The sequence below is a fragment of the Balaenoptera borealis genome (genome assembly GCF_965194805.1).
Source record: "Balaenoptera borealis genome assembly, chromosome: 16".
NCBI classification, from domain to species: Eukaryota; Metazoa; Chordata; class Mammalia; order Artiodactyla; family Balaenopteridae; genus Balaenoptera; species Balaenoptera borealis.
The window spans coordinates 10,981,906-11,006,574 of record NC_138872.1 but is presented as its reverse complement, the minus strand read 5'-3'; the positions used below and the strand labels follow the sequence as shown (position 1 = coordinate 11,006,574).

The 24,669-nt window shown below is 39.0% G+C and overlaps 1 protein-coding gene across 4 annotated transcripts in view; it reads right to left on the bottom strand.

Moving 5' to 3' along the window:
* ADNP (activity dependent neuroprotector homeobox) overlaps nucleotides 1-24,668 on the bottom strand; it is a 29,594-nt gene extending 4,926 nt beyond the window's left edge. The window contains exons 1-4 of one of the 4 annotated variants that reach the window (XM_082362688.1): nucleotides 22,382-22,550; nucleotides 20,952-21,023; nucleotides 3,048-3,160; nucleotides 1,169-1,261 (exon numbers count right to left, since the gene is read on the bottom strand). In XM_082362688.1, the coding sequence (XP_082218814.1) occupies nucleotides 1,169-1,261; nucleotides 3,048-3,155 (201 nt within the window). In that variant the 5' untranslated portion in view covers nucleotides 3,156-3,160; nucleotides 20,952-21,023; nucleotides 22,382-22,550. Of the gene's footprint in view, nucleotides 1-1,168; nucleotides 1,262-3,047; nucleotides 3,161-20,951; nucleotides 21,024-22,381; nucleotides 22,551-24,533 lie in introns of those variants that run through there. The other 3 variants (XM_082362689.1, XM_082362687.1, XM_082362690.1) reach the window with 3 other exon arrangements.
* Nucleotide 24,669: the final 1 nt, after the last annotated feature.

The following is a 24,669-nucleotide window of genomic DNA, read 5'->3' as shown; positions in this document are numbered from 1 at the left end:
AATTTCCTACAGACTGTGAGGAAAGCAAGGTGTTAAAAAGCCAATAAAAAAGTAAAGCGTTGCAGAATATACTGGTATCAAAGAGCAACTTACAGAACCATGCTCATTAACATCTGTGCAGCTGGTCCTTTGAAGATAGGTGAAACACAACTTTGGTGAGAGGTGATCTTTTTTCCCCTAGAAAGCTAAGAAACCTACCTTGTTTCAGATACCAATTCGAACCAAAATGAAATACTCTGTTTTTCCTTAAAGTTCAACCCTTCTTTAGTATTTGTAAAACTGAATTAACTAAGTGATGTGTCCCACTGGAAAGCTTTCATATTTTAAGACTGCTGGTTAATACCCTTTCTTGGGGTATTTCTAAGAAAGAAACAGATGACTATATTATCAAATTTCTGAGGTGGATTTTAAAAGTACTGATTCCCTGCCAAGTACATTCCAACAGATGAATGGATCAATAATCCAGAATTACTACAATCACTTGAAATAAATAGTGGTACAGTTTGAATTGATAATCACTTCTCCCTGTGGAAAAAAACATCACCTATAACTCCATTTTTGTTATATCATCACCTATTGATATTTGCCAGCATGGCTGGTGCCCTTGATTACCTAATACTGTTTTTAATTCCAATTTGTAAAAATTAAGCTGCACCACTGTGCCATCCTACAGAGTCACCTGTGCCATCCCCCACGTGCTGGCTTAGGCTACCCGGAGAGGTTGGGTGACAACACAGATGAGTAAGAAAACGTAAATGGAAGTAAGAGCCCTGTCTTCCCTTCTCTAGAAAAAACAAGGATTGCAACACAGAAAAATGATGGATACCCTAGATGAACAGAATGCTGGAGGGAACATTTTAGAATTAGAAGAACCAAACAACTTTTGACAGGGGTTAGGGGAGGAGAGGGGAATGCTGGTATACAGTGGGCTTCACAACTTTTAAGTAACAAACTTTCCTATTCCTCTTACACTTGAAGTTTCAGTACAATGACAAAAAAAAGACCAAAAGTTCTTCCTAATTTTCCCTACCTCTTAGGAAAATATGAAACAATCAGTTTCAACACTTCCCACGTTAGGCTGCTGCCTACAAACAGTGCAACACCATGAAAGATGCAGAACTGAAAAGGGAGGATGCTTCCTTTGGGGGAAGTCTCCTGTGCCACTTACCTGGTTTTTTGTAAGTGAAGGGTCCCATAGTCCTACATCCTCCCATGTAGTGTTTTTCAAATAAAAGTCATTAGGTTCAAACTGTTTAAAATCCTAGAAAACAGTGAAAGAAGTTTCAAAAACATTGTATCAACTCTAGCTCAACTTTACATATAAATCCTATCTCTAACTAGGGTTGGGGAGATGCACAGGAAAACTGACACCACCAAGAACTAAACTAGGATCGATAGAGCTCTTAGGAAATACAAAAGGGCATATGGATGTTACATTGAACTTTTTATATCAACTAAACATTCCCCTAATGGTCACCATGTTTCCAAAGAAACCACTGGAAGTTCTAACTAAGTAAAAAATTCAGCCACATATTAATACCAAAGCACCCGTCGTAAGAGTACTATAACTCATCAGTTGTAATATTAGAATGAAGTGTAAGAGAGCAACGTTCACTTACAGTAAGTACTACAGATGAGATAGTCTGGTTCTGTGCAAGAAAAATCTTTTGTGGGAGATGGGGGTGGGGTGGGATTGGACTGGAACGAAAACTCAGGATTTCTCAACCCCAAAAGGAGGAAAGCTACTCAAAGAAAGCAAGTAGTATTATGTTAAATTTACATTCTTGTGTAAAAATTTGATCCCCTCCATCCTGAGACAGGAACATGAAAAGTTTTATGGTAAAATTCCTCTTGTTCCTAAAAGGGTCACAGTTCAGTGTGGAAAATCAAGTACACATATATTCCAGAGTACGTAGTGGGTGCAATAATGGGAGGAACAAATCAAATGCAGGATAGAAAAGGTACCTTTAACATTTGCATTATTTATTCTTGTGAAGATTACCCCACTGCGTGGGAAGTAAATGGACTGTTTCATCAGGCAGATCTACCTGAACTTGAGGGATTGAACTGCCACACCAGGGACGACATAACTAGAGAAACCCAATTTTGAGAAGCTTCAGTCTTCATGATATACCCCTAAAGCAGGATTAACAGGAACCAGAAAAAGAAAACCTGTTGCATGAAGGAAATTGCTTTTTTACTTTCAATTCCATCCGAACATTTACTGAGTGCCTGTTACGTGCCCAGCACTGTGCTAAGTGCTAAGGATACAAAGATGGACAAGGTAGTTACGGTCCCTGGCCAGCTGGAACTTAAAAGGCTAGCGGGGAAAACAGCTTTAAACGTTTCTTTCCAATCAGAGGTTGTTGATCAACTAACCACAAGACCTGGAGTAATGAGATCTAGAAGAGGAGACCACTGCACTGGCTATCCCACAGGGCTGTTAATAAAGCTCATAGAATAAAAAGGCTAGAAAAACAGTTTGTGAAGTCCAAACTGTTACCTAGGGGAAGATAATAGTCTACGATGGGTCAAAAGGGCCAACAAATGCTCAAATCCCAAGGAAAGAGACAACAAACACCCAAACCACCACGCCTCAACAACCAGAAGGTCAATCAGAACATTCAGGCATATCAGAATGAGAAAAGGCTCTGGAGTCTCACAGACAGACCCTGCCACATGCTCAGCTGTGAGGTGGACCTATTTCTTTACTGGTTCTTCATCTGTAAATTGGAGATAAGAATTCCTATATCCCCCAGGGGTTGTTTTAAGGATTTGAATTTAGAGACCATTTTAAAGCACCTAGTAAAAAATGACTGACGTGGTACGTCCTCAGTGGTAACTGCTTTTGCTCCAGGATGCAAAGATGAAAAAGCCCATTTTAGGGAGAAGGGAACAAGTTAGGCTATTTGAGAAAGCTCAGGCAAAGCTAACGCTGCAGTTAAAATACAGCATCACCCCTAAGAATTAACGATCCTGGCCACTGACACAAAGTAATGGATCAGAAGCTGAGTCATGTTAAAATTAAAAAATCACATGCTACTTACTTCTATGTGTTCTTTACAGTATTCCAACCCAATGTCACTAAGTATTTTTTTCACAGTTTTCCGGGCTTTTCTTAAACTGCCAAGATTGTTGACAGGAAGTTGGAACATAGTTTCTATTGGAAAAAAAAATTTAAGTCAAGTCAAAACATGTACAACTTGTGATATTTACTAATTCCACTGATGGTAGGATCACAAACCCTGGCCCAGTCTGACAAAAAAGGTGAGTAGATATCCTTATCCAGTATGTTCTGAATACTTAAAGCAGGCAGGCAAAATAAGTACTCTCTGATCTTTTCTATTTTTAACAGGACATTTTATATCACAGGTAACATGAATCTAATGTGGCACAATTCTGATTAGACTTTTAAAAAACTAGTTTGGTGATGAGCTTATTTAAAGTTGAGAATGAGGTTTATATACCAACCGATTACTTTAAAATCAAGTGTGAGTGCTTTTCTCCTTGTGATGTTGAACCTCTGAAAACAGAAAAATGTTCACCATTTCAGCATTATTACCACATAATTTTGAGTGCCAGGGGAAATAAGTTTTTGTTGTCTGGGAGCTACCCTGCGTATTGCTGTGGTATCCGTAAGTTTCTGCACACCACCCAAACGAAAGACAAGAATGGCTGTGTAACTTGCCCCCCAGCCAGCACCACACCTGGACAAAGGCACTCACTAATGCCACGGAATGAATGCTGAGACGGGAAAAGCCGGGCACTCAGCATCAGAGCAAATAATAACTGTTACAGACTTTAGGGGGTCCCTTTTGAAAAATGAAAAGCTTATGTGTGTATGAGGGACCTGAAAAATTATTTAAATGACCCAATACATTAAAGTAGAAATTTAGCTCCACTTTCCCAAGTTCCTTAAAAACAAAGGTTAAGAAAATAAAATTAATAAAACTTGGGCAGCTGAGAATTTGTATGGCTTCCAATGTGACCATAAATGTTTCCTACAAAATAGTGTAAAAACTAATCATCGACTTAATATTCCAAATAAATTTTGCAGAATGTAAAGTAGTTCTAAAAATCAAAAACAGGCAGAAACAAAAGCCAATGCATCTGGATTTAAAATTTAGTATTCAATACATGCAAATCTGGGTTTCTAATTAATCAAGGCTGTCACTGAATAATACCACTACCATCTGTAAACCACAATCATAAAGTCAACTAATCCACATGTAATAAGATATCATGTTACCTCACTTATTATTCAAATCCAAACATCAATATTAACTACGAAAACTGGAAAAAAAAATGAAGCCTACCAAAACAATCCCAGCAACTTCTAGAAATTCTAAATCTGGATATGTTACCAGAACTTAGTATACCTGAGGCCAAAAGATGAATGCAGTTCACTGCAAAACACATCCTCAGGATGGAACTCCTAGCTATGAAGCATGACTATGGTGTCCTCTGTACTCTCTGCCATCTAATAATCTGCATATCGTTTAGCTAACAGACTTAGAAGTCACTTCTGATACAAATTAGTGTGCATTCAAGGCCAAATCCATTATTCCTTGTGGAAATTTTATTGCTAAATTGTTCTGAACCATCTTTTTGATGGTTTTAAAAAAAATCAGTTAATAAACTGATTAAAAAGAAAAAACTAGGTTCGCACAAACTAGGTCACTTAGAGAGAACCACCTGATAGACAAATGTTTCAGAAATATAAGAAAAGTGTTCCAGAAATACAGGAAGTGTTATAGGCTAATTCTGAAGAGACCAGGCATCAAAATGAATGTCCATAAACACCCAATTCTGAAAAGAGACATTTTGTTTCTCCATTCATTTTATCAACTCTCCATGGGCCAAAATCCAGTTCTTCTGGAACATCCCGTGTGAATCCTGTTTCACTTCAGAGCACAGACGTGCCCCAGAGGCAGCCCCTTCTGGCTTTCCCTGCCTCCTGGATGAGCACAGCAAAACACACACACAGATTTGGAAATGCCGCCCCCCCTTCTATACAGAAAACATCCTAGGGAGCCAAACTGCAGCTCAGGACAAAGGAAAACCCAGCTTCCTATGGAAAATACCAGGTGTTCTAAGTGCCCACCCACAGCTAACAAAGTTGTTTCAAGACCTCCAAGTGAAGCACCTCGCTGCTTCGTTGTACCCAATTTATCCACCTACGGTTCTGAAAAAGTAAGAATATGCTCTAAGGGAGCTTAGTTACAAAAAACTTATTTATAGAAGGTGATATTTCAGCAACAGAATAAATCTTGAGTTTACTTATTTGAGTTGAATTAAACAGGCTTATAAATAAAATAGTGACATTGCTTATTGGAAAATGCTACAAAAAAGTTATTTGTTCTATGATTAGCTAGGAGGAATCCAAGTTAAAGTTTACATCGGGACTTCCCTGGCAGTCCAGTAGTTAAGAATCCACACTTCTGCTACAGGGGGTGCGGGTTCGATCCCCGGTTGGGGAACGAAGATCCCGCGTGCCACGCAGTGCGGCCAAAAAAAAAGAGAAAAAGTTTACATCGAAAAATGTAGAATATTCCGAGTTAAGGTTATAACTGTCTTCATAAGCAGATTTCTGACATTTCTAATGACCTTGAGAATTCTATCGTCTGCCCCTTTCCCCAGATGGAGGCACCCTCCACGGAAGCCATTTCCAAGATTTTGTCCATCTGGAGCTAGAATAACACGTTCATATGCATTAGCATCCTCAAAAGCACTTAAGAGATTCTTCTCGTTTTTCGCTTGTTAAATAAAACACTTCTCTCAGTATATAAAGCAGGTATGTAGTATAGGAATATAATGAGCAAAGAAGGCTCCCTCCTACTCCCATCCTCCATTTCCTGTGTATACTTAAGCTTTTCTATGCCTGTAACAAGCCAAACGTTCCTTGTAAGAAAGTCTCCAACAAACTCTTATCAGTTAATGTTAGACATTATGGGTGATAAGAAAAAGAACTCAAGGGCCCTATGTTGTTTTTTTTTTCAGCCCACCACCTGCTGTTAACAACTTCAAATCAACAGCTGCCTTCAGGGTTCACTGATGTTACCTATCTGATTCTTGGGGCCCACACCTTCCTATTTACTCTGTTCTTAACTGAGGGGTAAGGACAGAGTAAATAGGAAGTTGACTGCCTGAGATTAAGGGGTGTTCCTCACTTTTGAATAGGAAGAGATGAAAACAAATTCTTACAATCACTACTCTTAGGGAGGAAGATGTCTTACAATAATGTCAAAAATTGTCTAGAGATGGGCATTGAAAGGAATGCAGAAGGATGGGATTACTTTCCACATTTGTCCCCAGTGGCTAAACCTTTCTCTTAAGCCTCCTTGGCTATCAGCATGGCCATTTTGACCAGGTCAGCACCATTTTCCCAATACCAAGGAGAGCTCCCTTCAGCCAAACCATAAACTTCTCAGCTCATGGCATAAAAAAGGGAAAAACATCCAATTTAATAGAACGAAACCACTGTTCATCAATCATTTTTGGAGCACCCTGCCCATTAATGTGCTAGAAACAGAAAGTTGAACAGGACACAGCTCTTCCCCTTCAACAGTCCATCGCTTCTGGGGTATACAGCAGGCACTGGGTCACTGGAGTAAAGATGCTTGCTTCTCCCTGCCCAACTTCCTCTTGGAGCCACTCCTGCCGCAGTGGAGGCGCTGTCAGTTAAGAGGCCCTTCCTCCACCACGCATATGACACAGGTTAACCAATTAGTGTTCTATCTCTGCAGACACTGGTTAATACAGACCTGGACATGTGCCCCAAACAGGACGGACAGTGATGATGCGAAAAGCACAGAAAGGGAAACACTCCTGTTGATACTGCTTAAGGTCCTCAATCTAGCTGTGCCTGAAAGACAGCCCCCTTGAACCATCCCTCCCCCAAACTTTTCATAAACAAGAACAAACACATGATCACTTTTGCTTAAGTTTTGGTTCATGTTACTTGCAACCAAAAGTTCTGGTAGACCCACTGTGTAGTGGGACAGAGAAGAGGAAGTGAAGTGAAAAAGTAAGGGAAGATGGGGAATTTTATGCAAAACAATTATTCTTGTGAATTGGGACTAGTAGGAAGAATAGGAATTTGTCAGGGAGATACAGTTATTCTGAAAGAGGCGCTGGCCCATCGTTTCATTAATCAAGAACACTGTATGGAAGGAGTAAAACATTTTTGTAAATTCTGAAAGATTTTGGGGAAAGCTCAAACCCATTAATAATGGAGTTAACGTCTGCAAGTGTTTTATTAACTGAAGTTAAGTAACTTTTGGTTAAGCATATGCTACCTGATGAACTAGACTTAAATTATTGATTTTTGAGAATGATTTAAATTCACTGTTGAATAATTCAGCCACACTCCTTATCAATCTGCAAATTATACCCACACCTACTAATTAGGGCCAAAACATTAAAGTTTTACCAATAATCCCGGCCAAATTCCCACTCAGAAAGCAATTCCTTCCTCAGAAAGCAAGAGTCAGATGGCTGAAATGAAAATCTGACATCTGTAGCCATGATGACTTAAAACCATATAAAGTAGAATACGTTAAGACTGATCAAATACATGTACCTCTTTTCTCACCAAATACCAAAAGCAAAAGTACTCGTTTACACCAAGTACAAAGAGGGTAAATAAAGGCAGAGAGAACCTGTCTCACGAGGAAATAACTAGAGGCCGAATCTGTATAGGAGGACTGTACAAGGATGATGATACAACATCAATGACTGTGAACTTCATTTAGGCAAAGAGGTCATTAACTGAGAAATGTAATTATAATCATTTATGAAACCAGAGCTCTTGCCAAAAGGCTTGGATCTAGTCAGGGGCTGTACTCAGGCTCATCTGGGTCAGGAAGATGGAGGGGAACCCAACAGATGACAGGACTAGTTTAGCAGGCTTAAGGCAAGATTTGCAGGACCTAATGTACCAATAGTCAATGGGGCTTGTCTGTGTATCGCAGTCCCTCTGCAAAGCCACCATATCAAGGATGGCATCATTTAGTCCCTGTTTTTAGGGGTAGAAGAAAAGTATTTATAACTGTGCCATCACAGAAAGTAAAAACAAAACAACAAAAAGAACTCCCATAAAACCCAATCTTAAACCTTTGACTAGGCACAGATAATCAAGCCAGGAGAAAAAAAAAAAAGCCTCCAAATCAAACTTCTACAGATTATATTTTAAACGACTCCAAGTATGGATCTAGCATGGCATTTTCCAGTATACAAATTCTTCATATTTTTACGTGCATTCTTGTATGTTTCAAGTTCCTAATAAGAACATATGGTGCTAATTTAACATGCCAGTAAATATGCCAGTAAATATGATAGTTTGTCCTAGTTTCCATCACCTGCAGGCATAACCCTGCTACTTTCTAATATTTGGGAACTGAAATTTGAACATATACCAGAATGACAACTACTGCATCAGTTATACTGTGAATGCAAATCTAGAATTTTCATAGAAAAAACATTTCTAACACTGTACTGAGAGCTAGACCAGGATAGATACTTCTTCCTGCTAAAACCTAAACACAAGTTACTTAGACTAAACCAGTGGTTTCTACCACCCCACCTGACCTTAAAGGGGTGAAATCCTTGTTTTTAAAGAAATCTTAGTTGAAATATAAAAAAGATAAAAAGTGGAGGGAGGGGCTCAGGTTGATGGAAAGAGGAAGAAGGAAAAGTTCTCCATTTCCAAGTAGCTCCTTGAAATAGTTACTTGTCTAAACTAAACTCATAATGCAAATTTATGCCAAGGTGGCAGACTACTGAAATGTAGAATCTGGACCTAGTGGACAGTCAACCAAAGCATGATGTTTGATGGCTACAGCAGAATTCCAATAGTTCACTGAAAATCTCCCCTAAATTACAGTTTGATCAGAATATGGTTATAGGAAGCCCACAGTAAGCCTAAGGATTAGAATATAGTATATACTCTGTTGTTTTTTAAACATTTCTACATTAAAGCTGGGAAGAAAGATACAGCCTCTCTGGAAATACCTTTTTGGTAGGGGGTGGGGGAGAATCAAAGGCTGGAAATGATGCCATTACTAGTGAAGAAAAAAGGCAGCAATATTTTCTAAGTTAATAAAAAATTAGGAAGACATTCAAACTACTACAGTATAAACAATTTCATTTTTGGTACATCATCAACCCAAATTAATATGTAAGAAATTCAGATCCTAAATACTTAAAACAATACTCCACTTAATGCTGGTGCAAGTATTTATATAATCCACCCTGGGGTTTAAGAGTCAGATATTTGAAGTTTCTTTAAACCACTGATCTAACTAAAAATATTAAGTTATGCTATTTTCTAAGAGACGCAGGCATTTTAAGAAGATTCTCACGAAGAGAATCAAAGCATCAGTTACTTCACTGCTACCCATGATGGCACTTAAAAAAATCTGTGATATCTCTGTGGATTTTGAACCCATTAAGTTAAAAACTATTTAGGCAGAAAGAAAAAAATCATTCCCATATTTCTGCTGTTTTCTCCTCCTGCCACCCCCTCAACAACATATTTAATACCTGTCAATATCACTCACTGAGTAAAAAAAAGTGTGGTCACTGTAAAACACTTTCTTTTTATAACCAGCAAGTGTTTATCTTTCCTGACTATTCTGGGATCCAAAGTGGTGAACACAGACACCTTATTTGCTTTTCAGGATGTCACTAGCCCTACATTTAAATTAAACCAGATGTAAAAAGCTTTATGTAATATTTGTATTTGAAAAAAAATGAACCTTGTAAAAGTCTTTCTAGAACAACCCTCCGATGAGTGAACACATCGAGACCCTAGAGCCTACATTCAGTCTGGAAGCAATCACCCTACTCAATCTTTTTCTAAAACACAGTCCTGAACAGAAGCAGCTTATCTTTCAATTTCCTATAAGGCTTTTGGCAAAAGACCTTCTGGATGCCACAGGCTCTTCACATAAAGGCAGCTCGGTCTCCTCCTTTTCCTCTCTTCCTCAATCCCAAATACCACGAAACAAGTAATTGTCTGACTATCCAGGGGCAGAATGCTCTTCTGGATTAGCAGATAAAACTGTGCAGCATGACAAAGGTAAAAAAGCAAAGTTTTAGTCTTCTCTCTCTTCCATCTCACCAGAAAATGTTCAGCAGTGTTGAGGCTAAAAGAGGGAGTATCTGGAAAGCCCAGAAGGATTAGAAAGAGAAACTACTTTGCCAATGAAGACACACTTACACCAAAAGCTAAATTTAAATAATGAACATCAATTATGTTGCTTAGGATAATCATATTAGAACACTGTTAATAAAGACAAGAAGCAGGCAGGAAATATAACTAATTTTTCTTCTGTTCTTAACTACTAACTGCATTAATTTTTTACTATTCTTTCAGTTTGGTAATAAAAGAAACCCAATTAACTGAGTAGAGTGTCAAATATAAAACTGCCTCCACTTCAGAAAAAAAAGGTTTTCTTCAAGTGTTTAACCAAATCAATTATTAAATTCCTTATAATTAAGTTTTCATAACTATTTCTTTGGTAGGCAGACTATATTTATGCAAGGCAAAATGAGTGTATTTATCTAAATACAGCATCCTGTACAAAAATGTTTTATCACAGTAATACTTTTGGCCACTTTCTATAAACAATGTGTGAATCCTTTCCACAAACAACCCTGCTCTAAGAGACTCTCTGCCTGATTACTTTGTGTGAGGGAAGCACAAACCCCACCAGGCAGCTTGTCCCACACTGGACGGCTCTGTTCACAAGTTTACTCTTTACAATGCTCTGTAACCTGCCCACAACTCTCAGTTCAGCTACAGACGTCTAATTACAAAGCCACCTAACAGCCTTGCAAGTTTTTAAGACACTTCCTCCTTCCCTCTCAAGACTTCCCCTTCTCCAAGTTAACCATGCTCAGTTCTTTTCTTCCTTCTGTTATCGCCTACGCCAATCTCCAATGAACAGGCTCCAGTTGGTCAATCTCTTTGGTGCCCTGAATAAACTGTTATTCCAGATGTGACATAATCAGGTCAAGTGGGACAACACTTCTCTAATTCTGGATATTATTTTTAAATTAATGCTCCTAAAAGGTGCATTTGTGTTGGTGGCAGCCACTTTACACGTATAACTACAATCAATCCTTTTTTTTTTTTTTTGCATATGTGCCGCCTTTTTCAGCATTAGCTGGTTTAGCTGATGAGAAAAAGATATGCTATTCTGAATCCATGTCTGGTTAGAAGAGAAATAACTATCAACAATCTTTAAGTATCTTCTCAATCGAAGGGGCATGAACATTCTAATTCCAAAATGAAAAAGAACAAAGTACACGCCTTAGGAAAGCCAAGAGATTGAGATTCATATTCCAACTAAAATCAGTTATGAAAAAGCAGCACTTTGAATCACTGAAAAGAACCTGGGGTTTTGCCTGATCTAAACTCTTCTCATTTTACAGATTAGCAACTGAGGTGAAGCAACTGGCTTAAGGGTGATGAGCGTGTCAGTGACAGAGCTGGGCCTCAAGGTCATCCCCAGACCTAGAATGCGGTGTTCTTCCCATTACCCATGCACATGAAGCTCTGATCTCTGACATTAATTAAAAGTAAACAACAGCATGTTATATACACACATCTGAAAGTGCCAGAACTTTAATACCCAAGGTTGAAATAACCATAAATAATTCAGCCAAAGCAGCTCAAGTGGAGATACGGAGATTAAGAATACACACACATATCTCAGGTCAGATGGTCCCATCGCATCCAAAGAAGTGAAACATAAACTCAGCTCTGAGACCACTTGCCCTAAAGCGCTTTTAACATCACCGTGGATGCCAACAGTCACTAGATGGTCACATCTGACGGATATCTTTCTATTTAAACTGTAATGGTAATATCTTTTTTTTTTTATTAAAAAAATTTTTTTTTTAATGTTTTGGCTACACCGTGCGGCATGTGGGATCTTAGTTCCCTGACCAGGGATCAAACCCATACCCCCGTAGTGGAAGCGAGGAGTCTTAACCACTGGACCACCAGGGAAGTCCCTGTAATGGTAATATCTTGCAAAATGAAAACCACAATTTTAGAATCCTTCAATAAAACAATACCTTTTCAAAAAACAGATATATCCTACGTCTCTCCTATTGATAAGGAACCAGTTATCCATTATCAATACTCAAAGCATGGTCTTCTGAAAATTGCTTGGGAAAAGCAGAGGCTTTCATCTTTTCTTTTTCTAAAGGGCAGGGGTAGGCAGGAGACTAGTCGCCTCTCAACTAACTACCTCTTAGTCTCCTTTCCCCTGCCAAATTCCGTTCATTCTTGTTACAAAAGCAATTGAGAAATGAAAACATATGCCCACACAAAAACGTATACACTTATGTTCTCAGCAGTCTTCATAATATCCGAGAAGGAAAATCAACCCAAATCTCCATCAACTGATAAATGGTTAAGTAAAACATGGTATTGATACAATGGGATATGATTCAGCCATAAAAAGGAGTGAAATACTGATATATGCTCCAACATGATGAACCCTGAAAATATTATGCCAAGTGAAAAAAGTCAGTCACAAAAGGCCACTTATTGTACGATTCCGTTTATATGAAATATCTAGAATAGGCAAATCTCAGAGACAGAAAGGAGATTAAAGTTGCCTAGGGCTGGAGGAGATAGGCGGGGGGGGGGAATAGAGGGTGATTGCCAAGGGGTACTGGGTTCTTTGTGAAGAAAATATTCTAAAATTAATTGTGGTGATAGGTGCACAACTCTGAATATACTAGAAAACATTGAATTATACACTTTAAATGGGTGAATTGTATGGTATACGAAAGATATCTTAAGCTGTTAAAAAAAAAAAAAAGCAATTAGGCCTAGTATAAGATTACAAAATGTAGATAAGGCGAAGAACACAAATAATTTTACCCAAAGACAATAGTAAATACTGGGGTATACTTATCCTTCCAGATTTTATGCATGCATAATTTTCTTAAACAAACAACAAAAGGAATAGATGTATTTCAGTATTTACTCAAGCAGCAAGAAAACCAATGTTGCTTGAAAATTTTATAAATTCATTTTTATTTTAAGAACTATGCTTTCCAATACGGCAGATACTAGCCACAAATGGCTATTAGGCCCTTAAAATGTGGCTAGTCTGAACTGAATTGAGGTGCTTTAAACTTTTATTGTGCTACCATCACCGCCACCAATCTCCACAACTCTTTTCACCTTGCAAAACTGAAACTTTATCTCCATTAAACAGTAACTCCCCGTTTCTCCCCACCCATCTGCACCTGGCAACCACCATTGTTTTGCCTCTGATTCTGACTACTCTAAGTACTTCACGTAAGTGGAATCAAAATATCTGTGCTTTTGTGACTACTTATTTTACCTAGCAACACCTTCAAGGTTTATCCAGTTGTAGCATCATGTCAGATTTTCCTTCCTTGTACAGCTGAATAATATTCCATGCTATGTATATATCACATTTATCCATTCACCTGTTGGACACTTTTCCGCCTTCAGCTATTGTGAATAATACTGCTATGAACATGGGTGTACAAGCATCTCTTCGAGACGCTGCTGCTGGATCACATGGTAATTCTGTGGTTCTACCATTTACACTCCCAACAGTGCACAGTGTTCCAGTTTCTTCACATCCTCACCAACACTTTTTTTTTTGACAGTAACCATATTAATGGGTGTGAGATATATTTTCATTGTAGTTTTAGTTTGCATTTCCCTAATGACTAGTGATGTTGAGCATCTTTTCACGCGCTTTTGGGCCATTTATACATCATCTTTGCCCATTTGAGATACGCTTTTAAGCATAAAATATACTTAGGATTTCTAAGACTTAGTATGATAAAAATGCAAAATATCTCATAAATACCCTTCCAAAAATAGACTACATGTTGAAATGACAATACTTTGGATATACTGGATTAAAAATTAAAATTTAATTTTGTTTTTTAAAAAAGTAGCTACTGGAAACATGGATAAACCTCAAAGATATTATGCTAAGCAAAATAAACCAGTCACAAAAAGACAAATACTACATGATTACACTCATATGAGATACTAAGAGTAGTGAAATTCATAGAGACAGAAAGTAGAAGGGTGGTTGCCAAGGGCTGGTGGGGAGGGGAGAATGGGGATTTATTGTTTAATGGGGATAGTGTTTCTGTTTTGCAAGATGAAGAAAAGTTCTGGAGGTGGATAGTGGTAATTGCTGCACAACAATGTGAATATACTTAATGTCACAGAACTGTATACTTAAAAGTGGTTGGTTAACACGATAAATTAACTTTATGTTATGTATATTTTACCACAATTAAAAATAAAGTTAAAAAAAAAAAGTGGCTACTAGAAAATGTAAGACAAGAGTAGTGAATATGGAACCAGATAAGGCTGCTTGTAATTTTATCAGCAGGGCAGTCTGGGTTCAAAATCAGAGACATTTATCCCTGATGGGTCTCTTTGCCAAAACTATGAATATTAAGCATCTGTTAAGACTGTTTAAGATTCTTTTGAACAGGACAGATCCTCTAGAGCAAGTCCTGGATGTAACAGAACAACTTTGAAGGCCTTTACAAATTTCCAGACCATTTTGGACAATTTTAAACGAGTGACTCTATAGTAATATATCAACAGCCCCCAAACTGTTAAGCACTTAAAAAAAAAAAAAAAAAATCTTAGTAGAGCATTCACTTTCCTGGCAAATCTGCTCCACTCCAAGAGGCCAGGAACAGAGGAATATATCACTTTTGTCAACGTCAAAGGCCCAAGTTCACTCTGCCTTAACTAATAGTTTAATCCAGCTAGAGTTACTTTAATGAGAAGTTCAATTAGTTTTTAACTTTGCAAAATTGAAATGATTCTAGAGCATGAAGCAGCAGTACAGAAATGATTTTCACAGAATTTCCATGAATTAAATTTTCAAATCACCTTAAGTTTCTTTCAAAGAGTTACAGGATAGAACTGTAAAAGGGGAGAAGTCCCAGGAAAAATAAAACAGGAAGCCTTTTCAAAGGTAACAGAAAGATGAAAAATTTAATTTTAGCCCTTTAAGCAAGTTTTATTTTCTTTCACATTGGTGTGGCTCATTAATATCAAACCAAGAATCTAATGGGAAATAAAAAGCCTGGTTCACCACATTATCAATCACCAAAATTATAATGACACTGTGACTTAAAAGTTTTAATTTATTTTAAATGCTCATCACAGGTGATCTCAAGAGATTTAGTAAAATATGACCTGAAAGTATAATTCATACAACTGGTAAAGAGATATTTATGTCTTTAAATTAGAATCACTATGAATCATTTTTCAGCACAGATTAATTTTCCTGATCTCAACTGAGAGGCTAAATAGAACCCGTAAAATATGCAGGACGACAAGGATGCCATCTCACTATTCAAGGCAAAGAATGTCCATTACAAGGACCCTGACTGTTTTTTTTCCCCTGCTATATTCTCTAACACGTTCTTCATTGGCTGGCACATAGCAGGCACTCAGTAAGTGTAGAATGAATGAACAGTCCCTGCTTACAAAGGTCTTATAGAGATGACACCCCATAAATATATATAGGAAAAGATGCAATATGTCAGATGTGTCACAAACTAGATGCTCTGAGGCTTTGTAAGAGGGACAGTTCATTCTCAGCAGGGGCAGTCAGGAGAGGGCGGAAGTAGCTGTTGAGCTGGGGCCACTATGTTAGGTGGATAATCTGCACTCACTGCAAAAAAAAAAGTCTCACTGGCACAGTTCCAGAGGTGGAAAAGCAAGGAGTTTTAGGAACTACTGCAGAGAGTCAGAATGGCTGCTCTGTCAAGCTTCTGAGTAGTAATGAATGACAAGGTTGGAAAGGCAGGATGGGGATAGAATGGAGGCCTTGAGTGTGAAGCTAGAGCCTGCTGCCATGTCTAGCAGGTACTGAGGAGATGCTGCAGGTACTGGAGTAGAGAAGTGATACAATTTTAATGGCACTTTGAGAGAATTAATCTGGTTGTGTTTGGCAGGTCCCATTAAAAAAGGTCTGGAGTAAGTAGATTAAGTAGAAGAGTGGATACCAGACCTAACCATTGTCAGAATCACCTGAGGGAGGTTACACCCATTCCAGACCTACCTACTCAATCTGAAACATCTGCAAAATAGCCAGAACTTTAGGTATAAGATAACAACATACTGAAATGATAGCACAAGGATGGGGAGAAAAAGTTCAAGTATAAAGCCTATAGCCAACATCAAAATTTGTGTTTTCCAGTAGGACTACACTGGTTTCATGAACAAATATTTAGGTTACCTCTCAGCCACGTGTAAAAATCTTTTCCCTCATAACTTTAAACTTCTATAATAAGTAGGGTGACATAGTACAGTAAAGCTTTCCCCTGCTGGAAAAGAAAGATGGTACAATGTAGTAAGAAAGAATACAGCTCTAGAGCTGGACAGATCTGTGTTTAAATCCTTGCTCTGCCACTTACTAGCTTTGTGACTCTAAAAATCTTACTTTACTTCTGGGGGTCTGTTTCCTATGGTATAACCAGTATAACACCATTCTACTGTTCAAATGTCAGAAGGATTAAATAAGATGATGCCAATACTTAAAGCAGTTATTACTATTATTACCTTAAACCAGGTCAGATACTGGAACAATCACTCTGAAAATTATGAGTTCATACCAGGATATAATCTTTTAAAAAGCACAGACTATCATTATTCCTGAGAATCAGATGTGGTTGCCACACATCTGTTCCTGTACACATTATAATGTGCATTTATACTTACACATAAGTGTGTTTTTTATATATTTGTGTGAGCCATTCATGTTAGAGTTAGCATATTAACTTTACAAGCTCTGTGGCACTTATAATGGTTATGCAACAGAACATTCACAAGTACCCAAAATAAACCTAGGTGACTTAGAAATATAAAGGTGTGACCTAGAGTTTGCTTATTAAATATATATATATATTTATATAATATAAAATTTGGGTTACTCCTCTTTTAAGGCTTTCAGACTGAAAAATTAGTGCCTACAACTAGGAACTGTTATTATGGTTGCTGCTTATCCTGTTGCTTTTGAGTATTTAGGTTTCAGACAAGAACCCTAGCTGTGACCACCAGAACTTCTGGAACACTAATGGAACCAATGGTTTTCAGGGTGTACTTCTCAGAGTGTGCTGAGAGACTGTAAGAGATATATACAGATGGAGGGGAAGTTGACATTTGAGGGACAACGTGAAAGCTGACCCTTTAATCAGTTTTATATACTAGAGTTCACATAAAATTTTATTTGAAAGGGGGAAAGATGCCTCACTACTTAAAAAAAGACAAAAAGGATTGAGAACATCTCTAACATCCCAATCTAGCTTCAGGGAGACTGAGATGGGACGCATTTCCCAATTTACTCCATTTTAAATAGGCATTCCAGCAAGACATACTGTGGGAGTGATTCCAACACCATGCTGCCTACGTAAGAACTCCATAGGCTTAGCGCTGCTTGCTGTCAATACAGGTGAACAACCTGGCTTAAGAGAAGTGTGAAAAAGGGAAATCAATTAACGAGCAGGCCTAAGAGAACATCCAGATATGTCCATTTATAATCATTCCAGAAACATGCTACTGGTCTTCATCTAAATGGCCTAAAACAAAATGTAGGTTATTTTCAATCCTTTAAAAAGTTTTCCATGCTGTCTCAAAACTACTCGAAATAATTTTCCCATAGTAATGGGAAATATATTTCTCTCACCATTCTTGAACAATAAAATATGTAATTTATTTGAATCACCTTCTCACGTTTTTCTAAGCTATCTCCTAGAGTCAAGGCTTAAGCAAAAGCATTATTCTTAGAGCAGGTTTTGCCACTTGATGGCTCAATCCCTACACTTTCCGCAGAAGTTTTATTTATATTTTTCTGATCTCAAACCAGGATTCTAAGCACTCCCTGCATTAGGACACACCCAGTCTCAGTTCATCTCTTTCACAAGAGCAATAATTCTAATTGTTGACTTAAATGTACAGTTAATAAATTCCACCACATTTTCACTAGATAGAAGTTTCTTCAGATATATCAGGTTTCGAGAGACCACTCATATAGGTCCTCAATTGTTGCCAGCTCCCACCAGAAAAGGAAAACCTTACAGATTTTTTCAAGAGAAGCACAGGTTTCCACAAGCTCTTAAATGGGGCATAGAGGGTTCAGAAAAAGAAAAGGCAGAGGGCAAAAGCCAGCAATTATCTGTCTAAGCAAAAATAACTGCTCAGAGGAGAGAAGGAACAAGACTGCTCTAAACCAAAACACTGGGAAAAGCAATGGACATAAACAAACTTTCTTTTTAGATTCTTACACAGGCAACTTCAAACCTTATACAGTTGCTACTTCAACTAACTACCACCAGCACAATCCACCGGTAAAGAAGCTAGTGAAGCTAGTGAAGCTAGTGTAGCTAGTGAAGCTAGCTGCTTTAACTGCGGAGCCCACTTGGGATCCTTGGCTGTTAGCTGACATCCAAGCACAAAACATCACTAAGAAGTTATGAAGCACTCATTTGGGCCTTCATTAGCCAAACAGCTCACAGGGGCACTATAAAAGCCTGTGTTCCAAACACAGACCTGGGAACCAGCCCAGACATATTCCATGGCTCACTTCATCAATGCATGCGGTAGTGCCTTGATTTCCCTACTTGTGAAATCAGTCCGGAGAGAATTGAGAATGGTTTATGAAGTGCTTAGAAAATGACACCAGTATTATTAATATTATTTTATAATACCATAAAGGCCAGCAAGGGGGCCTTTACACTTATAGTTCATCCTTATTAAAGACATCAACCAAGTCGTATGCGAAGTGACAAACACAAACAACCCAAAGCTAAGTGACTCAATTACAAATCTATACCCTTACTGGAAAAGGAATTAGGATGTGGAGGGATTTATTTTTAATTCTAAGAGATGGTCAATGCAGGAGTCTCCTACAGATCATGCGCATGTTTTTTGAATGATAACTCCATCTTAAACTGCGGCATATGTTCAGGACAGCCTTCCCTTGGTAATTCTATTCAAAGTCTTTTATACTCTTAATTTCCAAACCTTTATTTCTGGAACACTGCTAAAATTCTTGAGATATCAGGATTTCTCTCGCTGCTGTTTTGGAACTAAGCTAGGGATCAATAAAACCAAAGAGGACTGTGAGTGCATCTCAAAGAAGTCCTAAAGGCAAAGGACAGAACACATACATGGAGATGAGAGAACCAAGCACGGAAACAGTGAAAAAAATTTTGCATTTTACACGTATTAGAACAAAAATGTGCACCCCTAAATCAAAACTCACTTTACATAGTTGGCTCACATTTTATCTGTGACTTCCTATATATACACGCATATCTCCATATAATCAAGTTGATATATATATATATATCCCAATCTGAGAGGCCTGTTAATCTGTAGAGAGCCTTCTCTTTCCAGTGAGGCAGAATGTGGATTCTCACTTAAGCCGACCTCTAAACTGGCAGGCATCAAAGGTAGGTCATGACCAAAACAAAGGTATAAGGGGTACTAAGACAGTAAGAGACTGAGGGAGCACCATCATCCTTCTCCTCACTTTCTAATGGACAAGATCAGGCAAACAAACAACACCACCAAAAATGCAGTCACATGGAACTGTGGCCACTCATGCTGGGCAAAACATGGGTGGCTGTTTTATAGAGTGTCTCAACGATCAAGGTGGAAAGTGCCAACGTGTAAACAAGAAACAGCCTCTACATTCAAGATACCAATTCAGTTAATTAGTGTGGGGCTTTGGTTCCTACCAGTTTCAAACGCCAAGTTTCCAAACTAACAACATAAAATGTATATGCACATCAGCAAAACATGGCATTTGCCCCAGACCTAATACCACAAGTTCTCACAAAACTAGGGGAGGAAAAACTTTTGTAAGTTCATGTGATACTAATAACACATCAAGCTCTGTGAATCTAGCTAAAATTATTTACATAGGTGAGCAACATTTTTCTTAATGTTCATGCCTCTTAGGCAAGTAGATGAAAGTTACACTCTTGTGGAAAATATTTTACCTTCTGGAAGACATAACAGACTTTTTGACATTCTTTAAAAGTGAAAGTCCTTTGGAAGTCTAGGTTGAACAAGTAGCTCATTACACAACAGTACTGGGCACCTTGATGTAAACTACAAATTAGGTTCTAGTAAGAATTTCAAAAAAACTTTCGTAGTTTCACATCATTTTTAAAAAGTTTATCTAAGATTTAAACAGATTTAAAAAACCCCCAACATTTAATTCTGATTTTTTTCCCTGCACAAATGTATTGTTTCCAAACATTATCTCCAATATTTGCACCTTTTATTTGTATTTAATGTCATTTCAACACTAAAAAAGTGAACTGTATTTTATGTATACACCCACCCAACCATTAATAAAATCAAGGTCTACTACAACTTACGCAATTTGTTATTTATGCATGGTTCTCAAAAGAAAAAATACTACTTAAATTCTGAAGTTTTTCTTTTATTTTTTCCCTAAGTAGGGATCCCTACTTGCTCCTTTATAACAGAATAGCTCTATCTTCCTTGTTAAACTGTAATTTTCACAATTAAATGTGAAGTCACAAAATGTGTACATCACCTTAAATATATTAACCACCAGATTGCTAAATATTTAACATTTCACAATTCTAAAAATTTTTAACATTTTCCAAAATTTACAAGTAGTTACTTTAATATATAATGTACCTAATATAATTATGCTTTCAGCAATCAAATATAAATAATAAATGTAGGCATGTATGTTAATAATAAAAATCAAAATTCATTTTTACTTGATAAAAGCCTACTGATTATTTGGGAGCAAGTACATGTTCACGGAAAGGTTTGTTCTGATCAGAGAATGTTCAAGGTTTTTAGAAGCTTAGCAACTCTTGAGACTGGGTCATCAAAATAACAATAATCAAGAACTTACTTGACACTTAGTCTGTTCAACATGGTGACGTTTTATTTTTAATATAAATAGTATTAGAACTTTTCCTGCACTCTGGTTTAAGGAAAAAAAGAGAAATTTAAGCAAAACAAATTCACAATGGATATGTTTAAAATCAGTGACTTTCAGAATAAACAGGAACAAGGGTCTTTAGAGATTCACAGCCCAATCTCCTCTATTTCCTACACAGAGACTATAAGAGCCAAAAAAGCAAAGATTTAGTTAGTTCGAAGTATAGCAGCCTCTAGTAAGGCAGTGTTAGGAAATTTTCAACAAGGGCCAAGACAAAGAAGGAACTTCTACTTAAAGTTCAATTAAATAGAATACCCATTCCCCACCCTCTAGTTAATTGAGGCTTTTTAATGAACCCTTACAAGTTTACCTAAATTCCAGCCTTCAAGTCCAATTTTTTCACTTTTTTGGGGGGGGTGGGGGTGGGGGGGAGGGAATGCCAAAATCAGGAAACATTTGAAATTGCAGAATATATGCTTTTTAAGAGCTCACAGTAAGTTTTCCCGTAGGGGGAAAATGGCTATTACCACTAAGGACATCGGTTAACATTATATCTTACATATAATTTGCTAAATCAAACAAAAGCACCTTCACAAACTTCACCTCCAACACACCCTCAAAGAAGAAATGGTATTCATATTACTAATTTAAAAAGCCGTATAATTCTATATCAAACACAAATTCAAGTCAAAATTATATCTACTTAACAAATACTAAAAAGTATTTAAAGATTACAAATAATACCCTTTAGATTATATATCTGATTCTTCTGATTACTAAACAAATTGTAAAAGCAATTAGTTAAGTCTCTAGTGGAATACCTGAACCAAGCTGCCTCCTTTTCACTCACCAAAATGTTACTTGGTAGCAAATGTCCAACGCAAATTCTCCCCTATGCACCAACTGGTTAGCTATGTATCAAAGAATACACCGGTTCATTTTCCCATAAATTTATCTTGGTGTATCTTTATAAAATACCTGCAACAAAGTCTTAAAAGTACCCTTAAGTATCAACAACCACTGTCCATCTTTGGTAGCAAGTACCTGTTCATGGAAAGGCCTGTTCTGATCAGAGAATCCTTAAGGTTTCTAAATGCTTGGCAACTCTTGAGATTGGGTCATCAAAATAGCAGTAACTGAATACTTAACAGACTTTATACACAAGAGTGCAGAATGCAAATGATTAAAACAATATTAGCAACTTCAAAATTTTCTCTTAAACAAGCCACAAGTCATTTCTCTGTTCAGAACCCACATCTGCAACCAGCTCTAACCGGTTCCTTGAGGAATGTGGCTAGGCTGAAATTTTGGAAGTGTTGGCTTTGGTGGTGACCAAGGAGGAAGAAGTCTCTGGCTTCCCTGTTGCTGCAGTTCCCACCCTCCAAAATGAATATACCCACCGGTGTGAATTGACAATGTGGTCCAAAGAGCAAGGCAGGAACGGAGTCCAGATCCTCAAAATGGTAGTACAGGGCATAACCACTAGGCCACCTATCAGTTCAGTACAAAAAGTACAACCCTGTGCATCATGGTGCAAAAGCTGGGGCCTAGGTTTCGCATTGTGCATCTCACACCTATGGAAATAACAAGAGGAGTAAAATCTATAGAAATCAACACACCCTAAGAAAGTGGGTGCTCACAGAAGACTGGTGTCAACACTTTTGCAAAGGCGGTTGGCTACTGAGATAATGAACAGCAACCGCCAAGTCCAACGTTGGAAAGAAAGAAAATTTTACAATCAACTCTGTTGAGTCTGACAATGAAGAACTCAACATGGGCTTTATGTTTACCAACAAGGCTTTGCAAATCATGACACCCATCTACATACTTATGAAAATTACTACCCCACTAAAATCTAACATCCCTCAAGGATTTTTAACTCTCAAAGAGTTGAAAAGGTTGGGGCCATGAAGAAGGGATGTAATCATCAATTCCCCCAAACCTGTTACTCTCAGGTTTTAAACTTTTCCCTTTACCATCTGACCTTGGGAAGATATGGTGACACGTTCAAAGCTTAAGGTGGAAGAATTCCAGAGAAGGGGATATCTGTGTACCAAGGATGTGCCAAGATGATTCCTCAAGAACAAATGTGGATTGTCTAAGGGTCAACAGTTTTGAAAAAGTAAAAAGAGAGAACTTCTAAAACGCAGCGTGAATTCTTTAAAAGAAATAAAATCACTGCTCTTGACTCACTTGATCCTTCACCATGTTGCTGTCAGCTCACCAACTAAGAGTGTGCGAGTGTGTCTTGCTGGGTCCATTTTCCCATGGTCTGTAGAAGGCGCTGTGAAGCACATCCTGTTCTAGCTCTGGGGCCCTTCCCCCCTCTGCAGCCTTACCCAGTGCAGGGAATGCGCCCCCTACTGACTGGGTGGGGGCTGGTATTTTCTTCAAGGCCATAAACCAGAAGCAACAATGCGGATTTATAAGGAAACTGTATCAAGCTACCCAGGAGTTTTTTTGTTTTTGTTTTTTTCCCCATTCTGAAGGTTCAAGACACTGGCACAAGAAGCATCAGGGGAAGAGATTGGGTGTGTGGGGATGGACAGCATCAAAATGGCAAACACAGGAAACAGTTTGGTTCTTTTCCCTCCTAAGCCTTTGTCTGAGAAATGGGGTTATGGCAAGAACTGTCCAGAGGAATTGGGAAGGCAAGAACATCAAGAAGACTCAGTGTGGGTATGTGTGTGGCTGAAAAGACTATTAGACCTTAGCGCCTGGTCTTGGGCAGAAGAGGAAGAGAAGCAATCGCGCCTTTTCCAGCAGACAGGCATCCAGGTTTGGGGGGAGGGGAAGGCAGGCAGGCAGCCCAGAGGAAAGAAGAGGTGAATAAAAGGGTGCTCAAAGAACTACTCCCCATTCATTGCACACACACACACAAAAAGAAAAAAGAAAAAAATCTTTCGCAGCTTTCTGGATTTCCATTTTTTACCGTCTTACTGCAAAGTTGGGGCTCAGAATGCTCGCAAGAGGTCGTGCTGACCAGGCAGCTGCGATTGAGAAAAGGGGGTAGTGGAGGACTCCGTGGTCAGGATAGGAGGGGAGCTGGCTTGTTGGGGAGGAAGGATTGCACAGGGGAGGCAAAGACTTTCACTCCGTGCCATGCATGCTCCCCGCCCCCCAATCTCTTCCCCCCCTCCCCCGGCTAAAGGTGGGTAGACCTGGCAGAAGGCTCGTCCCAGGGATTGGGGGTGTGCGTGGGGGGCTCATTTTGGGCGGGGGGCGGGAGGAAGGGATTAGTTCCAGGGATGGGAGAAGCTCGATTCTTGCTGGGGGCGGGGTGGAGGGAGATGCCACTAGCCGCAAAAGCTCCGGCGGCCGGGGCGGCTGCTGGCCTCCGCGGGCTCACGGGGCGGGGAAGGGGGGTCGGGCTGCAGGAGGAGGCGCCCGGACCGCGGACCAAGAGCCCGGGTAGCGGTCCGCGCCGGGGCGGGCGCTCCCTCAGCACCGGAGTATGCAAAGGAGCGTGTGCGGCCGGAGGGCTGGCGGTCTCAACAATAATGCGCCCGCGGGGCCGGCCGTGGGTCCGCGCGCGGCGGCCGCCGGGCTTACCTTGACTCGGCCTCGAGGCGCGCGCGGGGCCGGCGTGCTCGGGGGCCGGGCGGCGGCGGCGGGCGGATGGCGGCGGCACGGCGCTGGCGGCGGCGAGGGCGCGCCCGGGGCCTCGTCGCGCTCCGGCTCGGCGGCC